The sequence below is a fragment of the Beta vulgaris genome, chromosome 7, assembly GCF_026745355.1.
Source record: "Beta vulgaris subsp. vulgaris cultivar EL10 chromosome 7, EL10.2, whole genome shotgun sequence".
NCBI classification, from domain to species: Eukaryota; Viridiplantae; Streptophyta; class Magnoliopsida; order Caryophyllales; family Amaranthaceae; genus Beta; species Beta vulgaris.
This window is the reverse complement of record NC_079208.1, coordinates 49,225,352-49,249,406: the sequence shown is the minus strand read 5'-3', so window position 1 is coordinate 49,249,406 and position 24,055 is coordinate 49,225,352. Positions and strand designations below refer to the sequence as shown.

The 24,055-nt window shown below is 35.3% G+C and overlaps 3 protein-coding genes and 1 long non-coding RNA gene across 4 annotated transcripts; 3 read left to right on the top strand and 1 right to left on the bottom strand.

Moving 5' to 3' along the window:
• Positions 1-3,020: 3,020 nt before the first annotated feature.
• Positions 3,021-6,335, top strand: LOC104908669 (reticulon-like protein B23). The gene is made up of 4 exons (XM_010697804.4): positions 3,021-3,781; positions 4,472-4,613; positions 5,222-5,291; positions 5,934-6,335. Exons 1-4 carry the CDS (start codon positions 3,576-3,578, stop codon positions 6,041-6,043), a joined length of 528 nt encoding a protein of 175 aa, XP_010696106.1. The 5' UTR covers positions 3,021-3,575; the 3' UTR covers positions 6,044-6,335.
• Positions 6,336-7,075: 740 nt separating this feature from the next.
• LOC104908670 (probable mitochondrial adenine nucleotide transporter BTL1) lies at positions 7,076-11,288 on the bottom strand. The gene is made up of 6 exons (XM_010697805.4): positions 10,987-11,288; positions 10,659-10,784; positions 9,863-9,957; positions 8,644-8,977; positions 8,285-8,522; positions 7,076-7,597 (listed from the first exon to the last, which is right to left on the bottom strand). Exons 1-6 carry the CDS (start codon positions 11,008-11,010, stop codon positions 7,347-7,349), a joined length of 1,068 nt encoding a protein of 355 aa, XP_010696107.1. The 5' UTR covers positions 11,011-11,288; the 3' UTR covers positions 7,076-7,346.
• A 5,580-nt stretch (positions 11,289-16,868) lies between these two features.
• Positions 16,869-18,628, top strand: LOC125492023 (protein FAR1-RELATED SEQUENCE 7-like). Its single transcript, XM_057396357.1, has 2 exons — positions 16,869-17,093; positions 17,837-18,628. Exons 1-2 carry the CDS (start codon positions 16,955-16,957, stop codon positions 18,421-18,423), a joined length of 726 nt encoding a protein of 241 aa, XP_057252340.1. The 5' UTR covers positions 16,869-16,954; the 3' UTR covers positions 18,424-18,628.
• Positions 18,629-18,701: 73 nt separating this feature from the next.
• On the top strand, positions 18,702-19,189 carry LOC125491644 (uncharacterized). Its single transcript, XR_007268379.2, has 3 exons — positions 18,702-18,923; positions 19,038-19,076; positions 19,160-19,189. It is a non-coding gene; the product is annotated as an uncharacterized LOC125491644 (long non-coding RNA).
• The last annotated feature ends 4,866 nt before the right edge of the window (positions 19,190-24,055 follow it).

The following is a 24,055-nucleotide window of genomic DNA, read 5'->3' as shown; positions in this document are numbered from 1 at the left end:
ATCAATGACATTCATCATCACATTCATAACTATGGCCACAGTACGAACTTAAATATATATTAAAAACATAGATCCACACGGAAGGGCATGAGTAAATTATTTTACTGAACATAAAAGTTACCTCATACGCGATCCGTTCTGTAGCTTCGACATAAAATAACTTTGAGAACTTCACAACTCCATCAACTCTTGAATTTCATAACAATCCTCCAACATTGACCTCAAAATAATAACAATAATCGATTGCTTTCCAATCTCACTATTTTTCGGATAAAGGAACTAATCCAAATAACTTTCAAACTAAAAGACTCATTGGACTAAATCTTCTCTAATATAAATCCTTTCACTAATTGAAACATTCCAATAGAACCTAACTAACTTGCTAATTCCGTAAACCAACCTCAACTACACGATTCAACTATAACTTAACAACACTAGCTAAACTTGGCTCACAACAACAAACAACCGCTACCCAAGCACACCACACTACAACAACCACCACCACAAGTAACTACAACAATTCAGTTTACCATTTCATAAATAAACTACCACACTAGCACCACAGCAATTCTACAACTACAATCTACAACTACAACAACAATAACAACAGCACCGCAACAACAACAATAACAATAACGACCAACAACAGCCCAATAACAACAACAGACAACAGAGAACAACAAAAACAATACAACGACGACAACAACATAATAACAAGCGCAGCTACAACAACAACATACAGCAGCACAACCAACAACACCCCCTCAACAACAACCACCACAACTCCTCTCAATTAGACTATACTTCATAATTAAACTCCTAATCATCATCTAATTTACAAAACAATTAGAAACAAAAGTAAACCAATTAAACATTTGCTAACATCAACTAGAAATCAGATATGGAAACAAGAAGTAGGAATTTTATACCTCTGCCATCTGAGGAGTAGCGAAAAACAAAGGAACATCGGGGGTTTCGAAGCTCCGGCGAGGTAACAGATCAACGACCTAGGTTCGGTGAGGCGGCGCACTAGTGGTGCGACGCAGGCAGCAGCCAACAGGAACAATATGACTACACAACCACCAGTAGCACATTCGCGACAGCACGCGAGCAGCACAGCAGCATAGCACACGAACAGAGGAGGGAGAAAACACGGGGGGGGGGGGGGGGGGGGGGGGGGGGAGGGGGGAAACGCATCCGATGAACAAAAAAGGAACTCCGGCGAGCTTGGGCTCCAGCGTGAGGGCAACGAACAGAGGAGAAAGAGGAGTCAGGTTTCGTCGGGTTGGGGTTTTTGGGTTTCACGAGTTTGACGGTTCAGTTTGGGGTTTTTGGTTTTACGGGGAAGGAGAAAACAATTGGGTTGGGGATTTATTTCATTAAACCGATAAAAGGGGGTGTAAAGACCGACTCTAATTTTCTAATCGGGTAAATACAAATCAAATTACTCATGCATGGAACGCGATTTACAAAATAATATAATAATAACTTCATAAAATTAATATAACAATATATTGCAAGAACGACAAATAAAATTCATACGCCACAACTCAAATAAAATAAGATTTTCGGAACATAGTTAATTTGATAAATATTATCAACATTTGATAAACGCACTTAAAAATAGGGCTATTACAACTGCTATGAGATTTCCTGGGTTTTAGGAATGGGTTTTACAATCCATTTTCATAGATTTGATCATAGAAACTTGGCTTGAATTTTATTATCTTCTTCTCAATGTTGGGGGGTTAGGTTTTCTGGATTTGTGCTTGAATAATGTTATGAGAACAAGGAGCAATAAAGTTAAAGGCAGTGGTGTATCCAGAATTTTCAAATCGGGGGTACTGTGACTAATTAAATAAACTTGGTCTCAACATTTAAAAAATATTCTACATTAAAAATATTACAATCCAAAACATTATTCATCCTTCAATGTCATAAATCACAAAATACAAAAAATACATAAATAAGAAGCAAAATCAACATATTCAACAACATAGAAAAAATGTAGACTTTCATATAATTGCATTAAGGTTGCTCTTGTTAAACAATTAGGCAACTAAACAACTTCATCGCAACAATTAGGCACACAAAAATGACCCAATTTGACAATTCATACATTCATGATTCAACAATAATAATTAATAGCACATCACAATATCACACAAAGTTGAAAGTTAAATTGTTCAAAAATCAGGAGTAAAATCACTCAATGAAAACAAAAATAATCAAATTACATGTTTCCCCTCAAAAAAAAAAGTCAATTAACCGTAATCCGACTATCGGCAGGCGGCAATTCCGAGCTCTGGTGTTTCCAAGCAGCAACACAGCAATAGGGGCGTGGTGAGTCGACGTCGACGAGCGGGCGAGTGTCGGAGTGGTTCACTGGGTGCACCTCGGCAGTCCTGCAGACCTCTCTTTTGCGGCAAAATTCCGGTGGGCGGTTCGGCAGATCTTTTCTTAGGAGTGAGGATTGAGAATTGGGACGATAGAGAAAGTCGTCTGATGCTTTGGCCTCTGGTTCTGTTTAACCTTGGCAATTAAAAATTATTTAAATTCTAATAAAGTTAACAGACAAAAGTAATAAATGCTTTGGATATTAGCGGTTAAAGGAGAGATCATAGCTCGAGGTAAGAAAAAAATATGCGCCAAGTCCCCGAATCAAGTGGAAGTGTATGCTCTCCTTTATGGGTTAATTGAAGTGCAGAAGAAAGGAATTCAAGTTCTGGAGATATGGTCAGACTCGAAGAATATAGTCGAAAGTTGCTCAACACCCCTCAACACGGAGGCTGACATCAGAACTATCATTATGGATATCCTTTTCCTACTAGATAAATTCTCCTTAGTTTTTTTACTTCATGTCCCTAGACAAAAGGTAAAGATTGCTCACTATCTTGCTAATGAAGCAAGGAAAGAGTAACTTACTATTATATGTATTAATCATTGTAAAAAAAATGCTTTGGGTCTGCAATTTTGCTTTCCAGACTTTCCTTTTGGCAATGGGCTGACCGTCAGACTGTCTCTAACTCACGCGCGCAACAGCCATTTTTAATTTTTTTCAATTTTTTTTTTATAATTTCCCCTTTTTTTGCTTGGGGGTACTGCAGTACCCCCACAATCCCTCTAAATTTGCCACTGGTTAAAGGAGTTGTGAAGTTAAGGAGAGAGAGGGGAAGATGGAGAGGAGGGTTTTAAGAGGGGTTGAAGATGAAGATAAGGAGGAAAGGGGGGAAATTGAAGGTATAAGATAATATTAATGGAGGATGGTAAAAGGGAAAATGAAAAAGATGAAGACAGAGAGGAGAGAGAAAAACAAAACCTAACAACGTTGGGACTCCGTCAATAGTAAAAATATTTTGAACACAAAATTAAGTTCAGGTATATTTGAAAAGTTTATCAAATCTGAGGGGAGGAAATAAAAAAAAAAAAAGGGGGAGTAAAACATTGAAAGAAGACGACTTTAAAATAAAGTAAGACCGAAGAAAAAGAAGAAAGCGCAGCAGAAAGGAACTGTCAAAACTGAAAACTGAAAGAAACCCCAATCTCAATCTGATTACATACGGAGGAGAGAGAAAATGGAAGAAGTAGAAGATGGAGAACAACCGCAGCAATATGAAGGACAAGGAGGAAAAGCTATAGTAATGTTAATAAGTGGAACATTAGTTTACTATCATTGCTCTTTTCGCAATTCCACTTTTCTCTCTCTTCTCTCCGATGTCTTCCTCGTTATTCTCTGCTCTCTCGCCATTCTCGGCCTTCTCTTCCGCCACTTCAACATTTCGTCTGTATTCGATTTCCTCTCTCTCTTCTCTTTTTTTTTTTTTTATATTTTTCTATGCCCCATTTCATTTTAGGGTTTCCAATTTGTTTCTTGGTTGGATTTGAATTGACTTCGTGTTCATGTTTTATCTATGATGGCGATCATATGGGTTTCTGTTTTGTATTTTACTTTAAATTTTGAATTTTATGTAAAAAAAAATTTCTTTCTTATAAATTTTGATATTGAATTCAACAATTGGTGTTTTTCCATGATATAATTTGGATTTTTCTGGCTATTGGGTTTGGATTTTGTTGCATTGTACTTCATTGAATATAGAATTTAAGATATGAAAGGGTGTATTATGATGTGGAGGGTTTATAATTACTACTTCCTTGGTTTCGACTGCATTCGTTGTACACTCGGATGTACCATGGTACATACAAGGCTATCTTTTGCTTATTTACTCATTTGGAGCTCTTATTGTGTGAATGTTGCTCATTTGGAGGACTTCAAATGAGTGGTGAGCAAAAACATAACCTTGGGTGTACTATGCTTATGGTTTACATGGGTGTACGATTAAGTTGTGCTTCGTTGCAAAATAATTGCATCACATTTATTTAAGAGAATGTCATGATATTCAGGCCTAAACTGTCATGGAAGGGTGTATGTGTAAAGTGTGTATATTTATATTTGGATGTATGTGAAATGCAGTGTACCTGTGGATCCGTTAGAATGGCAGATTTCACAAGACACTGCGAATAACATATTTGCGTGCTTGGCTAATACTGTTGGGGCTGCTGAGTCTGTTCTTCGGGTTGCTGCTACTGGTCATGATAAGAGGCTCTTTGTTAGGGTATGTTATTTTAGCCATCAATACTTTGTACTTTTGTATGCTGATTCACATTATGAAGTCTTTTTAGTGCTTATATTTCCTGGCTTTCATGCAAACAATGGGAGCAAAGAGAGGAAAGTGTTTTGGGGAAGAATTTGGGAAGTACATTGTCACGGTAGGGGCTTGTATGTCTCTTATTTTTGCAGCCTCTGTTGTGGTCATTCTTGTTCATTGAGAGATACCTTAACAAAATTTAGGTGAAGAGAACTCACCCTAGTTTAGATTTCAGAATTGTCTTATTGGGTTGCTTTTGTTAATGGCTCTTTTGGATCAATAGCAGCATGTGACATATTACTTGCTAACCTTGTGACATAAATGTTGTGGCTCAACATATCTATGTCCAGAACTGTACATTGTGTTCATTCAATATGTTGTTATGTCTGTTGGTACTCTACTTATAGTCATAGTCCAGGTTGTGATGGAAGAAAGTTTCCAGAGTTGTTCAGAGAAATCCGTCTAAATTTTTTCCTGGCCCTGATTAGCTGTTTGTCTAGAATTGAGGTGGGTTTATAGAAGATGACTTTGGTGTTTCAGATTGAATTTTTAATCTTGTTTTATATCTCTCTCAGGTAGTTGTCAGTCTCTATCTGCTATCAGTTCTTGGAAGAATGGTCTCCGGGGTGACAGTTGCTTATGCTGGTACCTTTTTCCTTTGATATTGTTTGTTTCTGTTGATTTTGATGTTCAAAGTTAATGATGATTCCTTGTAGCAAGTTAATAATGCATGTGCTTTGTTCAGTTGAAGATATCTGAATGGTTTGCTGTGCTCCATTATATGTTAAAGTTCCGTTATACATATTACATTGCTATCCCTATTTTAATATGGGGTCATCACTAGCTTATTGTACTTTTCAACTTCAATCTGAATATCTATTTGAAGGCCATACTACTTTCAATGTGTATTTTTAGTTTTTATCAGTCATGGAATGGGGACATCTTTGAGTAGGTTCTCGTCATTTCTTTTGGCCCTTCATTGAGGCTTCAATTTAAGAATCTGCACCCACTTGAAGTTACAATTTTTTTTAAAAAACTAAGTTTATATGCTTTGTGCTGCCATGTTAAAGACCTTTTGTAAGATGTATTTCAGAATAGGAACTGTCTTTGTCTGTTTTGGCATGAATTCATGTCATCAACTGCTACTCACTTTCCTTCCATCTTGTTTGTTATACTCATGCTAGATTGCTTGTTGGTTTTATGTTTCATATATTAGCCAGTTACTGCTGATGTTGAGTATCAAAACCATGATGTATGTTTGGACTAACCTATGATGTTTTCATCCAGGTTTGTGTTTATTTTGCCTCTACATGTTTGTTGAGAGCTCACTTCCAATCAGTAGTCGACTATCTCGGTATTTAGCTAGACGAGAGAATGCAGTAGATTTACAAGATTAGCATGTAGGGAGCAGAGGCCTTGTTCCCTCAGCTATACCTGTACATGAGGAGAAGTAAATTAGATGTGCTGACTACAGGTGTACAAAATTGTAGCTGTCACTCAGTTTTAGCTGTATGTGTCACATTTTTTGATCAATTTTAGTCATTGGTAGATTAATTGGTTTATGGGAAAAGCCAGAATTTAAAGCAAGAAGCTTTATTTGATATTAGTTCTCACAATTTTATGTAGGAGATTGGTTAATTTTAGTCTTTTGCTTCTCTTGATTTTTTATAAAGTTTAGTCATTGGTAAATTATAGTCATTTGCTTCTTTTTGGCAATTTTTCCCAATACAATATGCTGTTCTCTTTTTCTCTTCTTTTCTTTCTTTGCTGTTAACATGGTTACACTAGCCATGCTAACAAGAAGCTCAGAATGAATGAATTTCCATTCCGTATTCTACCATAATAAAGTTGTAAACGAAGCTGGCGAGCTTGATAACTTCTTCTCTGATCTAACTACAAGATTTGCAGAAACTTAAAAAGGTCAAAATTGTGAAACGGTTTCAAGCAAATGACTAAAGGGATTAGAACTATTAAGCTGTTGGTTCCATTCTTTTAGTAACCAGAAGTAGAAGCATTGCAAAGGCTTCACCACGAAGAACGCACGGTTTCATATTGAACATGAAAGAAATCAGTCGTAAAAGTTAAAACCATTTAGGCCAGGAGACTTTAAGACCCTTTCAGATCAATCATCAATGTATACATTTCTTCATCCTGTTCACTAAAAAAGAGAGTGAAGATTTAATTTGCGTAAAACTGAATCTTCTGCCTTCCCAACCTTCGCCGTCAATGTTCTGCAGATTAACAATTGATATCCTCCTTATCTTTCACCACATCACCCCTGATTATTCTCGGCCTATCTCATTTCTTAATTCACCTTGCTTCCACTCGATTCGCTCATTATACATTTGGGTATAGTTAGAGGTAGTATATACCCGACCTAAATTCATATTTATAAGCAAAACGAAAGATAACCTGAATGCTAGACTGAATGATCAGAATAAATTAATTATTAGAACAGGTAACAACCCCGTTTTACCAAAAGATTAGATTCTCAGTCAAATGTACCTACAATTCCTACAGAACATAGAAACATCTACTTTCGCCAGTAATCAGATTTCTCTCCTTAACAGTGCTGAACAGAGCCTCACATTATGGTTGTAATAACAAGAGCAAACGAGCAAAAACTGGTAGAAGCAAAAAGAAAGATACTCATGTGTGATCGTCCCATAATAAAAACAGGGACGAGAGATCTTATGTCGTTTATAAATGGCGCCTTTCGACAAGTAAAATGTCTTTCCAGGCTTCATAAAACATCCAGGTAATGCCTGAGTTTGGCATGACTTTCAAAGTGCTTGCACCCCAACCTCTATAAAGCCCCATTATACCTTCTTCCCGCACTACTTCTGCAAGTGCTGCAGCCATGTTTGGCGGGCATTTTCCTTGCAGTGCTCCAACCATCAGCCTTTTCCTAGCAACCTCAAGTGGGAAGCTGATTGTGCTTGATGTAAGACCTACCAAAACACAGCAAACGGAATTGAGTTCAGGCGAGAACAATTCTTATATGAAAACGTATCAACAGAGGAATAGTAATCCTTTTTAGTATAATGTCCTAGAGCTAGAGATTTGCATTTCTGACCGACTGAGATAGACTGCTTGAACCATAGCCTCCGGGGACAATAGTACATAAATGTAATCCTTTACTAAAATTAGTAAAATATCACATGGTGTAATAATTTATTTTGAAAATGTAATCCTTTAGGAAGATTGGCCCCACAAGAGGATGATTACATTTTAGCTAAAAAGGATCAGTTGTTGGTTAAAAACGAATACTACTTAGTGTTCTCAAATTCTCGAATAAGTAATGTTCCTATTAGAACCTACGCGTATAAATCATAAACCATCACTATGTTCATAAATGCGACAATTTTTGCCGGAAATTCTAAAACACTACTCCGTAACTTCTGGATAGAGAGAGCAATAAGAAAGCGGCAGGAGAATGATGAAAATGTCACATGCAGCTGGAGTCAAGGATTTGACAAGGGTTTAAATTTGGCCTCGAAAAGCAGAGGTACAATATAATAAGACATGAGTAAAGCTTCATAAGCACATAGATGATCTCTCAACAGTAGACAAGTATAGAAGCAGCTCAGGAGGAGCTCTAATTTGAAAGAACTAAAATATGAAATTTAATATTTCACCTGAAATAGCTCCAATGAAAAGCATCTCTACGCGACTCAGTTTTTTCTTCTTCTTTGCACCACAATAAGTCGTCTTCAATTTGTCATACATGAAATAATAGCATGTGCTGTATGGGAGCATTCCAACAAGGGTCGGACAAAGACCAGAATACAAGGCACCAACACCGCCATCTTTGTAAATTTTATTGAGCGAAACCACTAAATTAGGGTAATCCTCAGGTCTTACGGTCAATCGGTCCTGTTCGAAAGAAGCCAACAATCAATATTAATTTGAAAAGGGTAAACAATATCACAGCAGAATTCATGAAAAATTAAGTACAGCAAATCCCCAGGTATTCAAAAAATTTCAGTTTAGATACCTTAACAACTTCAAGAGGATGGCATACAAGTGTACCAGCAACTCCAGCAGCAGCTCCTGCCACACCAACTGGAGACAGCCATGAGAGAGGGAAGCTCAAAGTGATGTCGCCAAATTGCAGCTTAGGTTCACCATCGCGGTTCCATCTTTCTTGGTTCAAAGTCATTGCTCGCTTGACCCACTCAAAAGTTCCTAGCTCAACTGCCTGAGTTGGGACTATGCGCAGCATGTTAATTGCATTTCCTGCCCAGAGACCTTGCCAACCATGTTGTTCAATGACCTGTATGAAGCTTCCCGGTATACTTTTGGACCCAACACCAACCACCATTCTTGTCCTGATGTATTGATCAGTGGATCAATTGTGATGTTAAAATTGAAACATTACATCATATTACAAATTAGATGAGATCACTTACACTCACTGCAACCAAGGCAGTAAAGATATTTGGAAATTGGAAGTCTATATAGCTCTTTATCCAACACGTATCATGTCAAGAGAACAAAGTACTGAGTCAAAAAAGCTCTCTGGCTTATAAATAGCATCTTAAGTTACAACTTATAACCCTATCTAGTGTCTACGGCTATGTTGCTCGGACTCTTCATTTCACCTCAAGTACTCGTGTCCGATCCTGGACACTTGGACATTGGTGGGACACTTGACACTTCATTTTCGGCCAAAAATTGAAAAAGTTCCACAAAAAATAGCTGAGTCGGACACTTGGACACGTACCCAAGTCCGAGCAACATAGGTCTACGGTCTTCAAGCATAGAAAATAAATCTTCAGTGAAGAAAATCAGACATCAACAAATTTGAAAGAATAAATTGTCATTTCAAACAGAAAATCTGAGAGATATATGAAGAGCGGCATCAAGATTACAACAATAGACATTAGAAAAGCTTCAATCCACCATGCACAAACAGCTGAATTGCATCTTGTACTATCCTACAATTCTTGCAGTAAAATGAAAAATACACCACATTGTGTTGGCTCAAGATGGAAAATCTTAATGTCAGAACAGAATTATGCAAGATACTTAGACAACTTCAAGTCAGAACTTGTCATTAGTGAAAACGAACAGTTTCCTAATGCATTTTGCTAAACTTTTGTGCATACTTTTACGTTGTATTCAAGAACAACAAAGCTGATGGAGATACAATATAGTAGCCAAGAGTTATTAAAACGAGGTATATTATTCCAGAATCAAAAAGAAAAACACACCTGATAGTTTCAAGAGGTGCCAAAACAGCCTTGGTCATTGCCCCTGCCAGAGCACCACTAAGAAACTCGCCCACTTCTCGGGTATTAATTAAATCCTGAGCCACAATAGAGCAGTATTTCTGTCAGCTAAACAAATAGACAATAAAAACAATGTCGAATGCTTATTGATAAAAGCGACATCTAGTTTTGAGATGTTAGCACCAATAAGCACCTTTAACAGCAAGAGAACTATAATGTCCAAACACAAATCAATCAAATTTACAACTCTTTCCATGAAAAACAACAGCAATTAAAAACTTTAACCCTCTTTCCATCATAACACAAGACCATCTAAAATTGAAAGAAAGCCATTAGTACACAAAGTCCATTATCACCACTGGCCACATAATCCAATAACCCAAATGCTCCTACATTTCGAGCATCGAAAATCCACTTTAAAAATCTACTTCTCAAACACACTTGGTAAATTTGGCATGCAAACTAAATTATACCACAACATAGGTGAAAATTTGGACAAGTGTGACACAATTAAAAACGTTAACCCTATTTCCATCATAACACAAGACCCTCTACAATTGAAAGAAAGCCATTAATACACAAAGTCCATTATCACCACTGGCCACATAATCCAATAACCCAAATGCTCCTACATTTCGAACATCGAAAATCCACTTTAAAAATCTACTTCTCAAACACACTTGGTAAATTTGGCATGCAAACTAAATTATACCACAACATAGGTGAAAATTTGGACAAGTGTGACAATGAGTTCAAAGAGAAGGAAAGATAGATATACCTTAAATGATTTACCAATGTCAGGAACTTGAAATTTAAGGTCCAAGTTCTGACCTTTATTAAGCTCCACCTCTTTTGGGAGCATAACGCCTCCATATACATTCCCAAATACCAATTGCTGGTTATTCTGCAAATTCAATACCACCACCATTTTTTCAAAAAAAAATCCCACAATCAGCTACCAATTCAACAAATACCCAGTTCAACAAATTTATAAAGAAAATACACATCATCTCAAAAACAAAAGTGGGCACATGTTGAAAACCCACAAAAAAAAAAACTCAAAATATCTTTTGAAATATAGAAAAAAAAATAATAGTAGGACATACCTGAGAGGGAGATTTTTGGATCATTGGAGAAAAAATTTGATGGGTAGTAAAGTTTTTTTTTTGGGTCGCTCCCCCTTCAACTAGTTGAAGAGGTGCGAAGGAGAATTAAGGGAGATGTCAAATTTTTTTGACCAAGACACTTTTTTTTCTTAGGGTTTTTGGGTTTATATTTGCTAAAAATATGATTATGTTGGGCTTTTTACAGAAAATCTGTAAAAGTTTGGCGCTTTTTGAGGTTTTAGGATTGTTTTTGTGGGACCGACGTAAGTATGAGTGAGTCTTAACGGATGCGTCGAGTATCTAATATTCTAGTGTTTGAGAGTAGTTATTTCTAGTTTAAAATGTTTAATGGTGGAAAAAACTGAAAAAGTAAGTCAATTACTTCTGCAACTGGACTTTTGCAGCGCAACGCCACGGGGTAAGCATCTTTTTGAACTTTTGTTTACTTTCACTCCTTTTGTATACGTAGTTGTTTTAAATTCTTATGTGTTTTGGTCTTTGGATGCAGGATGCTCTTCTAATCGAAATACCTAGTTTTGAAGTCTGTGTATTGCACGGGTTATTGTTTATTATATTTTTACAAAACTTTTGTTAATATTATTGATTTTTTTTTTGCTGTGAAATGAGATTTTTCAACACAATTGTTATATGATTTCTCCATTCTTTTTCTGTTCCAACAATTACCACTTTGAGTAGTTTCATCTATTCGAATCATTTCACTTTTGGTAAAAAACAAAACAAGTATAATTGACAACATTGCATTTACTTTATGTTAATAAAATCATCATTAATTACTCAAATTGCCTCATAAAATTGTGTTTACTTATTAAGAATTTACTTAGCCCCTAGCCCCCTATTCTAGCTAAACCCTCTATGTTAAACTACTCTCTTATATTTTCTTACAAATCATGCCCAAACTCATTGTTGCATTAAAAAAAGTATTTGTCGTTATACTTTAATCTCTAGATTTGTTATTGTGATATATAAATATTATATTTCTAATGTTCATTTGAATATTGTATCTAAGTCTGTTGACCAGGCAGAAGTTCAAGCACCTGACTGTAAGATGGGGTGTCTGAAACTGCCCAACCTATAACCAGGCAGAAGTTCAAGCCCCAATATGTCGGGGCTGCAAATTGTTTTTTTCAGCGAGTTCTTTTTCTTCGATGTTCTTCAATTTTCTCATTTTCGTCTAATGAGATTGGGTGATTTGATGAAGAAAATTTAAAAGTGTGCTTATTCTTCTATGAATTGGGGGATATACATTAATGGTGGCTGATAACTAGATATGGCAATGAAAGAGAAAACCCTCGAGCTACTCAAGACCAACTCGATTAAAACTCATTTTGTACTCAAGCTCGACTCGAGATGTTATCAAGTAGAAGTGAATTATTTGTTACTTGACTAGAAAACTTGCGAGAAACCATAAAGCACAATTATCAAATATTATCAAAAGTAAAATGCTCAAATGCAACATAATTTCGACCTTAGGAGCACTAATCACATGAGACAACTTGTGAGTTACTCAAAACGACTCGATTAAAATTCGACTTAAGGGGACTTGATTCGATCAAAGCTTGACCGCCAATACTCGGTTAATACTTGACTCGCGTGAGCTCGACTCAACTACAGAAGTTAGCGAGCTGAGTCGAGATAATCCAAATTCGAATTTGAGTCACATCATTGCCACCCCTACTAACAACTCCACTCTTTCTTCTATCAAAGGTGCTTGGGTTGGATTGTTTCTAAAACCAATATATGGTAGAATGACTGTATATTGTTGCGGATTTCTAAAAGGACGTATTACAATAGATTATTTTGAACGTTTTCCCCCCCTCACGCAGTCTATTATTGCGTATAACTGAAACCGCAATAATTCAGTAGTAACAATAGGGTAATTTTCTACTACTGAATTGTTACTTTTTTCTTTGTTACATTTCAATTATCTTTATTGGGTAATTTCTAATTTGCGTAGGGGAAGATGTGGAAAGGGGGGGGGGGGGGATAGTGGGTAAAAGGGATTGGGATGTGTGTATATTTTTTTAGACATAGTTAGGGTGATAGTAAGGAAATATAGGGCGAGAAATATATTGCAAAGCCCATATCATATCTATTAATTCTTCCTATATGGCATGTGGGAAGAATCAAAGAAAATCTTTTTTTAAGTTAGTTTTCTTGAAAGAGGAGGGTGATTCATTACATTATGAAGAAGTTACTTATCATATCATTTAGAGGCAACTTAAATAAGTATGTCTTTTTAACTTAAAGTATGTCTTTTAACTTACATATATCTTATTATTTGGGTTTACTTAATATATTACTAGCCTAATATGCATGCAATACGTCCGAAAGCATATAAAAAATTAGATTAATTGTGTAGGAGAACTTTGTTTGCATTATGTTTTTTCAAAAAATTGTTCTTCAGTTTAAATGTGATATTTTTTTTTCTTATATATTGTAAAAGATTGCTCACTTGTGTTATAGATAAGTTATCAATTCTACTGAGTCACATTATATAATTGATTTTTAATAAACGCCACCTCATTGAGGAAGTGTTGGGAGAGCATCGCCTCCCCAACCAAAACTTCTTAGGCAATAAGCCTAGACTCTGAAGCTTTAAGCCATCAAGTTTGAAATTTGGAGATGTGTCAGTTCAGGTTGGGCTTATATTTATACAATAGAAAAGCCTTATATTTATACTCCCTCCGTTTCCTAAAGATCTTCCCTCTTTCCGTTTAAGGGTGTTTCCAAAAGATCTTCCCTCTTTTGCTTTATTCCTTATTTGGCAAAACAAATTTCCCTATTTACCCTCTCATGTCACTATCATATGGTCCACCATTACATTATTAATTCAATTTTACTCCCTTTCTCTCTCCTACTTTAACCCCTTTTTATTTGTTTATTTATCTTAACCCCTTTCTCTCTCCTACTTTACTCACACCATGCCCCACACAACTTGATTTTCCTTGGTATCTGTAGGAACAGTAAGTGAGAAGATCTTTAGGAAACGGAGGGAGTATATCGCTAATTAAATTTGTGAAAAGTTGACATATTATAATATATATTAAATAAATACAAATAATTCTAACCTTCGCTAAAATATTTATAATAATACTATATTATTAATTATCTATGAATTATTGGACTTTATCACATTTTCTTATGCGGTAGTTATTCAAGAAACTTCTTATTAAGATAGTTTTAGACATTTGTTTTAAAAAAGAAACCTCAAATTTGACTAAATTGAACTCTTACTGTTCAAAAGTTGTAACACTCTTTATCTTTATTTTTATAAGAGAAGTATCTTGAAAATCAACAAATTGGCGTTGATCCTCTCTCGCAATCTAGTACTTATTAAAATACTACAGTTTTAAGATAAAAACCTCTAAAAAGGCTCAATCAACTAAAAATATTACCTCTGTTTTTTTAGTTGACCCGTTTCCCTTGGACATACATACCAATGCACAATTTTAAACTTATATATATCTAATTATCAATAAGGAAAAATTACAAAAAGTTGATATGATGAAAATATATATTGAGACAAATCTAACAAGATTTCACATGACTATATTTTCTCATAAGTACAAATCACAAAAAATAATCAAAATTATATTTATAAATAGTATCAAAAATCGAAACGGATCATTCTTAAAATAAATAAATAAAGTACACTACAAATCTCTATTATATAAGGCAACACATGGGGGACACCAAAAAATAGAAAAAGGAAAAAAAGAGAAAAATAATTAGAGAATAACTAACTGTTTCATCTCTATTCTATATGGGAAGAGGGGTAGGACATCAAAATATTAGAAACCCCATTTTACCCTCATAACATCTCTATTATAACTACTTCCTTTAATGAAAAAATAAAAAAGAAAACTACCTAATTAATTTTAAAAATAAAAAAATATTACAAAAAGAAAACCATCAAGAATTCAAATATTCCTAATTTATTAGAAATAATTAATAATTAATTTAATTTTTTTCATCTCCTAAAAAAATAATTTTGTACGTATGTTCGCACGCATTGCGTGCATATAAAAACTAGTCTCTCTAAGGCAAACAGGGTTGAAGGATTTTCCCAAGCCATCCAAATTATGAGAAAGTATCCTTGCATAACAGCTATGGGCAAACAGTTGCCCATAACCGGGGTATATTCGCTATTAGAGGGAAAAGTAAGGGTAAAATCGTAAAAGGTGAGAAAACAGAAACTAACTATAGAGAGAGGAGAGATATAAGAAGAGAGATAAAAGTAAGTTGTCAGCGCCAAAACAGAGGGAAGAAGAGGTGAAATATATCCGTTTGGAAGATGGAAGAAGATGAAGCTGGAGCTGGAGCAAGTGTTGAAGGAAAGATGATCTCCATTGATGAAGAGGTATTGTGGTTTAAATTTTTGTAATTATGTGTTAATTAGTTTGTTTTACATGATTAAGAATGATGAATGATGAATTGAATTTAGGTTATATTACAATTGTTCTGGAAATTTAGGAAAAAATGTGTAAATTTATTATATGAATAGTAATGGGAGAAAGTATCCGTTTGTTTTACATGTAATAGTAGAAGAATTTGCATTACTTGTTGAAATTAATGAATGTTGTGAAGATGAGATGAGAAAAATAAAATTAATTTTCTGAAATAAAGCAATTTGTTGTTTTTGATGTTGTTGTATGAAAAATGAAGGAAGTAGAATCTGGTTATTTTGTTTGAAATTGTGTATCATGAAATGGTGTATTATAATTGAAGGATGTAGAATCTGGTTATTTGGTATGAAATTGTGTATCATGAATTGGTGTATTATAATTGAAGGATGGATGGATGTAAGTTTGTCGTATTGTTTGTTTGTGATTAACATGTAGGATGTTGATTTAGTTGAAATAAATGGAGACATGTATGTGGGAGATGTTCTTGTGGAAGGCATAGATGAAGTGCAAGACAACGAGATTGTTGCTTTAACTCGAACTGGGAAGGTGAGTGGGTGCAAAATAGGGGCAATTGAGGTTGTTCCTGCACCGTTTGTGGGCATGGTATTCCCTAACTTGGAAGCGGTGGATAGTTTTTATAAAAAATATGGGAAGCAGGAAGGATTTGGGGTTGTGCGTTTGGGTGGGGCATATAGAAGAAAAGCAGGTGAAGAAAGAAAGAGGCATAATACAACATGGACTTGTGAATGTTATGGTAGGCCAGATAGGAGGAAACGGGTAAACGGGCGTAGGGTGGTTACAGATTCTGTGATTGATGATGATTTAGCTACGAAGAAGTCAAAGAAATGTGATTGTACTGCCATGATGTATGCTACTTGTAATGAAGAAGGGGAGTGGGAAGTTAAGAAAGTTATAAATGAACATAAAACCGAGCCAACGCCGTCAAAGTCTTGATATGTATTATAGGAAAGAGGAGTTGTATAATCATGTTAGAAGGAAACTTTTAACGTTATAATGGGTTGAAGAATACCACAAATTCACGGATGCCTTGCTAGGGAGAGGAACGGGGTAGAGGATTGGATAGTAACTGAACGTGATTTGCGCAATAAGTGAGTAAGGTAAACGGTTGAAACTTAAAGAAGGTGATGCGAATGCTATGCTAAAGTATTTCAACAAAATGATTCTGACAATCAAAATTTTTTTAGATGCATAGATTGGATGACGATATGACATTAAAAGATATTCTATGGGTTGATGCTCGAAGTAGAGTAGCATATGAAGAGTTTGGAGATGTGGTTTGTTTTGATGCAACGTATTGACTAACGATATGAGTTGCCATTTGCTAACTTTGTAGGGGTTAATCATCATGGGCAGATTTTACTAGTTGTGCATTAATTTCTCACGAGAATACGGAGACTTATAGTGGGTTTCTCTACATGGCTAAGTTGCATGGGTGGTAAAAGTCCAATGGGCATTCTTACAGATCAAGATGCGGCAATGCGGAAGGCATTGCTTACATCTATGCCCGAAGCTCGACATCGATGGTGTTTGAGAAATATCAAGATATTAAGGATGATCTTCTTTATGCCATATATGATAGCTTAGATCCTTCTGAATTTGAGGAGAATTGGAACAATGTAATTGCAAAGTATGATCTTGTTGACAATGGTTGGCTTGGAGGTAAGATTTATGTAGTTATTAAATTGTTATTAAATTAGGTGTAGTGTTTAAATTAACGGTGTTTAAATACTATGATAAGGTGAGATTAATAGCACCAATTTGTTGCTGTCAAATAGACTTGTTGTCATATTAAACTTTGAAACTTGAACTGGACTTCATATATGTTTATTTATAAATTATGAATACTATGTTGCAAACTTGAATCTTGAACTGGACTTCATATATGTTATTTATATATTATGAAAACTATGTTGCAAACTTTGAATCTTGAACTGGACTTCATATATGTTATTTATATATTATGAATACTATGTTGCAAACTTTGAATCTTGAACTGGACTTCATATATGTTATTTTTATATTATGAAAACTATGTTGCAAACTTTGAATCTTGAACTGGACTTCATATATGTTATTTATATATTATGAATACTATGTTGCAAACTTTGAATCTTGAACTGGACTTCATATATGTTATTTATAAATTATGAATACTATGTTGCAAACTTTGAATCTTGAACTGGACTTCATATATGTTATTTTTATATTATGAAAACTATGTTGCAAACTTTGAATCTTGAACTGGACTTCATATATGTTATTTATATTTATGAATACTATGTTGCAAACTTTGAATCTTGAACTGGACTTCATATATGTTATTTTTATATTATGAAAACTATGTTGCAAACTTTGAATCTTGAACTGGACTTCATATATGTTATTTTTAATATATATTACAGGTTTATATCGGGAAAGAGAAATGTGGGTTCCTGCATACATGAGACACATGTTTTGGGCGGGAATGAAGACTACACAAAGAGTAGAGAGTATAATAAACAGCTTCTTTGACGGGTATGTGAACAAACACACTCGGTTGTATGAGTTTGCGGAGAGGTATTGTGAAGCAATGGAGGTTCGCGCAAATGACGAGAAGGAGAACGACGCAAATTCAGCCAGGTATGTGAGGACACTTGAAACTGATTTTTCTGTTGAAGCTATATACCAGAAGATATATACTGACAATAAATTTAAGGAGGTTCAAAGAGAGTGCACTAGGTCCTTATATTTGAATGTGCAGGGAAAGAATGTAGTTTCAGATAATGTTTTGGAACATTATGTTCAAGATAGGGTGTGGGTAAGATGTAAAGACACAAGAAAAGAGATTGTTTCCAAAAAAAAGAGGATGTACAAGGTTACGTTTGACTCTAGTACAAAGGATGTAAGTTGTGCATGCAAGTTATTTGAGTGCAATGGAATCATGTGTCGTCACATGATATTTGTATATGAGATTCATGACCAGTTAGAGGTCCAGAAAAATATATTTTGAGGCGGTGGAGAAAAGATGTTCATAGAAAACATACGAGGGTTAAGGTGGCTTATCACGACCCTTCGAAAACAGATGAGGTTCGTAGATATGATTATATTTTTGACAAATTTGTTCCAATTTGTGAGAAGGCTTCAAAGTTTGAGGAGAATATTGCTGTTGTAGTAGAAATGTTTGACCTCATGAAATTGCGGGTTGAGGAGACAAGTGCCATGGTAATGAGGCGGATGCTTGAAGGGGATATAGAATAACTCCCAATTCTGTGGTTAAGCAGAAGAATAACGAGTTTGGTCCTCCATTGTGGGTCAAAATGGGAAGAAGAAGAAGGGGAAAGTTGCTGTGGATGCACCATTGCATAATGTGAAAGATCCACCTTGCAAGAAGGTTGCACATCGAACTCGAGGTATGCGGTATGTATCTGTTGCAGAAGAGCGAAGAGAAAGATAGCTTCGAAATCTAAGGCAAGCAAGTCGAGGGCGGCCAAGAGACCTAGGAGGAAGAAGGTAATTATCGACATTGGTTAGACAGTTTTATTAAATTATGATGTAGTTGTTTGGGTATGGTTGTAATGCGATAAATGTTAGGTTGTAATGCGATAAATTTCATAATTTGTCCAGGTTGATTTGAATGTCGCAGTTGCTACACCGAGGTGTAAGGTAAAGAAATTGGTAGTGGTAGTGGGTGGAAGTTTAATTGTACAAATTAAGTTGTATTAACTGAAATTATTTGTGGGTGGTAGGAGCTGAACTTGAATGGTGTAGGCGAAGGAATTTTTCATATTTATTTGTAGGAGATAAATATGGAGGATCCAGATTTTCCTATCTCCGTTGGAGGTATTGAGTTGGTTGATGGAGATGGTTCTATAGGATATTTTACACGATTGTTAGGTAGTCGCGATGGTGAAACAAGTAGATCGTACGTTGGTTCGAATGATATGCTTCAGTTGAGCATTGGAAGAATGTGAAGAAATGTGGTTTGAAGTTATGTATAATTTTTGGATGACAAAAAGCTGTGGTAATGTGGTCACTAAAATGTGGTTATATTTGTAATGTTATTTGGCATCAAATAGAATTATGTTTTGTTATATAGCTTGCTTAGAAGTGACAACATTGAATATTATGAGTACTTCATGAGTGCTTATAGAAATTATGAAAATTTAGGAAATTATGTTAGTCTTGGCTTTCACATAAACATAAAAATAGTTGGGGAGAAATTGAGAAATGAAATAGTTGGGGAAATGTGGGAAACCAAATGAAATGGAATTATGGCCGTTTTGTAATGTGTGGCCCAGATTGTGTAATGAGAAAATTGGGCTACTTATGGCCGTTTTGTAATGTGTGGCCCAGATTGTGTAATGAGAAAATTGGGCTACTTAATGTATGAGAAACCAAATGGCACAAATATTGCAAATGGGCTAGCCACGTGTGGTTTCATTCTTTAAGTGGCAAACAAATTAGAGAGAATGCATTGAAGTTTAATGGCACAAATATTGCAAATGGGCTAGCCACGTGTGGTTTCATTCTTTAAGTGGCAAACAAATTAGAGAGAATGCATTGAAGTTTGATAGATGGTGGTAAGTTCAAGTCATTAATTACTCTACTAGTGAAAGTCTTTATAAGGTGGTGAAACGTAAGTTTATGAAACAAAAGCTTTTACTAATTTATTCTCTAAGTGAAAAAATGAGTGAGAAGGGTAATATTAATATGAGTGAGATGGGTAATATTGAAGAAAAAAAGTGGTAAAACTAATAGTGAAATCAGGAGATCTTGCTGATTTTGTGTGTCGTATGTGTTGGGTGTACATACTCCACTTGCGGAGTTATATTCATTTTACGCTACACACGTAGGGGTGGACCCGAGACCTCTACCTCATGTGTAGGGGTCAGTTCTTAGACCGGACACAAATTCCTTTGTTTACGGGTTTGATGACACTGAGCTCGTGCTAGCTTATTCAAAGGTAACTATGTGAAAGAAGTTATATTATGTAGTTTGTTTGAAAAAAAAATTCTGTTTTTATTATGTGAAAGAATTATTAATATGTTAGTAAGTAGGCATGTTGAATTAGGTGAAATGTAAAGAACTTAAAAAGTTACGGTCGAAAAAAAAATAATGTGAATGAATTCTAAATATGTTGTAACTAGGCATGTTGTTAGTTGACATATTATTAGTTAAAAAAGAAATTGAATTAGAGATGGTGAAAAGAAATTATGTGAATTAGGCATGTTGTTAGTTACAAAAGAAATTGAATTAGAGAAGGTGAAATGTAAAAAACTTAAAAAGTTATATTAAAAAAAATTATTTCAATTATAAATTATGTTGAAAATTCATGTTAGTGTTTTATATGTTTCCATGTTACTTTGAAAATTGGACTAAAATCTAACGTTTACTACAGTCAGGAAAAAGTGTTGCCGCTGATGTGGATATTGATCCCGACTATTACTTCGTTGCAATGCGTGATCTACAAACGAAGCCCACAGTAAGGATATTCCGGATGAAATGCACTACTAAACTACAAAGACTTGCTATGTTGTGGGCTTCTATGGAGGGAATAGAGCCCACTATTGTTTCTTTGTACCATGAACAGGCACGTGTTGACCTTGAAGGTACCTTTGATAGTCAAGGTGTTCTTGATGGGGACGTCATCTACGTAGTTATCAATTATTTGGGAGGTTAAGATTGTAAATCTAAGTACGGTTATGTGAAGGTCCAATTAATATATGTAACTCATAAGTTAAGTTACTATATATGTAACTCTTATGATTTAGTAATCTATGTATTTTGTTAATGTATTAGTAGATGAAGTCATAAGTAATGTATTAGTATATGAAGTCATAACTAATGTATTAGTATATGAAGTCATAAGTAATGTATTAGTATATGAAGTCTAATGTATTAGTATATGTAACTCATAAGTTTTGTGAAGGAAGGTGAAATGAGTTATTATGTAACTCAAAAGTAATGTATTATAGTCGGTTATGTTCGAAACAATTCGAAACAATAAATGAATCATATAAGTTGTAATGATCATATTAGTACTTGTGTACATAATCATATCAGTTGTGTACAAAATCATATCAGTATGGCTAATGAATCATATCAGTATGGGTAATGAATCATATCAGTTTGGGATGGGGTGAAATAGAGAAAGTGGCCGAAAAAAATTAAATAACATATACAAAACGCAACATAATATATCAATTAATGGTGTTGTAGCTTAGCGGTAAGGCATAAATATTCCTATTTGTTCTGCATTGATGGTCGTAGGTTCTTTAAGTGATTTAGGAGGGGTTCCAGCACCCGCACGAGTTTTGATAAGGTGGCAGATGGTGAAACTTGACATGCAACGCGAAGAACATATTGTGCCACGGGAATTTGAAAATGTGATGGACCCTTACCCCATTATGTACAACAGAGGGAGAATTTTAGCTCTCCAAAGAAGGCCATGTAATGTGGTAATGGCTACATATGAAGATGCCATGGAGATCCTACATGTAATTGAGGAATTCAACCAGATCAATGTCCTCATTACGGAAATGGTTGTGAGGAAAGATGGGTTCTATCGGCCTTTCAATTTCGTTAAGATCCACCCGATGCTCAACAACCATTCCCCAAATATTGCACTACATAGTCCAATTATTGTTTGGAGTACGAGAGGAATTACAAGGCCGAGATTTATAAATAATCTTTTGGATACCATTCACAACCATAGGCCTCGTTTAATTGTACTTTTCGAAACCCGAGCGACCCCCAATCAATTTCATTATTTATGGTCTCGTCAAGGGGGGCCCAATATGAGGTGGAGGCCGCCTCGGGACTTCGTGAAACCGGAGGTACGGTGGTTATGTGGGACCCCACAAAACTAGCTATGAACAGATTACCAACAACGTTTATGGGAATTATAAGAATGAAGATCATTTTCAAGGTAACGTTATAAATATATGTGTTGGTTTTTTCATAAGTTACAAATTTTTATACCTATTAACATTATTCTTGTTAATAATTTTTGCAGGGACTGTGATGCACTGTGGAGGAATTATCTTAATTACAATTATCTTAATTACAATTATCTTAATTCCATAAGCGTTAGTTTAATTGTATGTTTTTTCTTATGAAATCAACGTTTAATTGTATGTTTCTTACTCTAATGTTAATTGTAACAACTTATGTTTTTGCAATTGTAAGAACTAAATCCACTATATGTACGTTTTTTTAATTCACCTTTAATTTTTTTTTTTAAATATATGCTGTAAAACATTCATAGATATGATGGGTCTGCAAAAAGAAGGTCTACAATTATAGGATGTGATGGGATGATGCAGCAAGCCCAATTCTCTAGATATAGGAGGCGTGTTGCAGCAGATTTGTTGTGGGCTTGCGTGCAAGGTCTGCACCTTTTCGGGCTAAAACAACACCAGCTGGAGGACATTGATCTGTTGTGTCAAACAGCTGGCGGGCTTTAGCTCTTAAATTTTTTTTTTTTAAATTAGTCCGTGGGCACAGCTGGCGGGCTTTAGCTCCAATACTTTATTTAAAACAAAATAGTCCGTGGCCCTTCTTCCCACCACCACATGCCCAAATTCACTTCAATTATTTTTTAACACAAACGTTTCAAGGTATTTGTTTTCTATATTTGCCTATAAATATAACTTGCATATGTAATATAACTATATCATTCCATAAAAACATTCTAGCTTCATTCCATAAAAAACATTCTACCTTCATTCCTAAAAAACATTGTGAATACAATATATATGCGAAAACGAAACGTCTAAAATTAAGGTAAAGCCATGTCAACGGCAAAAATTTCTCTTACATTGTAATTCTATCGACCAAATACTAAACGGCGGCATTGCAACACGCTCCATTACCGAGGTTTGTGGCGAGAACGCATCAGGTAAAACCCAATTATGCCTACAAGCTGTAATGTGTGCACAATTGCCACCAAGACTTGGTGGTCTTTACTGTGGATCTATATACTTAAACACAAGTGGGCCTTTTCCATCAACTAGAGCCAACACATTAGCAATTAAATGTCGCACAATTTATGATTCAGGTGAAAATCCCTTAGACAACATCATTGTGAAACAAGTTAATTCCCCCGAGGAAATGATTGTTGTCCTAGACAATCTTAAAACCCTAATGGAGAATTCCTTACTTACTACTCGACCTATACGCCTACTGGTACTCGATTTAATAACGGCCCTATGCTGCTCTTATTTTAGTACTAATGATATAACAGCAAGGAATACTTTTCTGCGAAAAGTGAATACTACTCTTAATGAATTAGCTAATCAATACAACTCCGCTATCATCATCACAAACGAGGTTACTGACGTAGTTGGCAGCTCCGTACGGGGAACAAGGGGTCACGTTCATCAAGTGCGAAGTAGTGGAAGGATGGTGCAACCAAGTCTTGGTATGTATTGGACCGGACTAATAAACATCCGTATCTTCCTCACAAAAGAGGATACAGATGGAAGAACACGTAGAGAAGCACGTGTTGTATTATCTTCTACTCTACCACTTAGACGGGCCGAATTCGCTATAGGCCCATTGGGATTATTTTGCAACATACAAACTGTTCGTATTTACTAGTAACGTACATTATGGCCTTATTGATTATTTTATGAACTTCT

What these genes read in the sequence shown, in the direction of transcription:
- LOC104908669 (XM_010697804.4), top strand. Translation starts at nt 3,576, where the DNA reads ATGGAAGAAGTAGAAGATGGAGAACAACCGCAGCAATATGAAGGACAA. An exon ending in ATAAGAGGCTCTTTGTTAGG is followed by an intron (nt 4,614 to 5,221) that starts GTATGTTATTTT and finishes TATCTCTCTCAG; the next exon opens with GTAGTTGTCAGTCTCTATCT. An exon ending in GGTGACAGTTGCTTATGCTG is followed by an intron (nt 5,292 to 5,933) that starts GTACCTTTTTCC and finishes GTTTTCATCCAG; the next exon opens with GTTTGTGTTTATTTTGCCTC.
- LOC104908670 (XM_010697805.4), bottom strand. Translation starts at nt 11,010, where the DNA reads ATGATCCAAAAATCTCCCTCTCAG. An exon ending in ACATTGGTAAATCATTTAAG is followed by an intron (nt 9,958 to 10,658) that starts GTATATCTATCT and finishes ATTGTGGCTCAG; the next exon opens with GATTTAATTAATACCCGAGA. An exon ending in GCACCTCTTGAAACTATCAG is followed by an intron (nt 8,978 to 9,862) that starts GTGTGTTTTTCT and finishes TCAATACATCAG; the next exon opens with GACAAGAATGGTGGTTGGTG.
- LOC125492023 (XM_057396357.1), top strand. Translation starts at nt 16,955, where the DNA reads ATGGTGTTTGAGAAATATCAAGATATTAAGGATGATCTTCTTTATGCC. An exon ending in TGACAATGGTTGGCTTGGAG is followed by an intron (nt 17,094 to 17,836) that starts GTAAGATTTATG and finishes TATATATTACAG; the next exon opens with GTTTATATCGGGAAAGAGAA.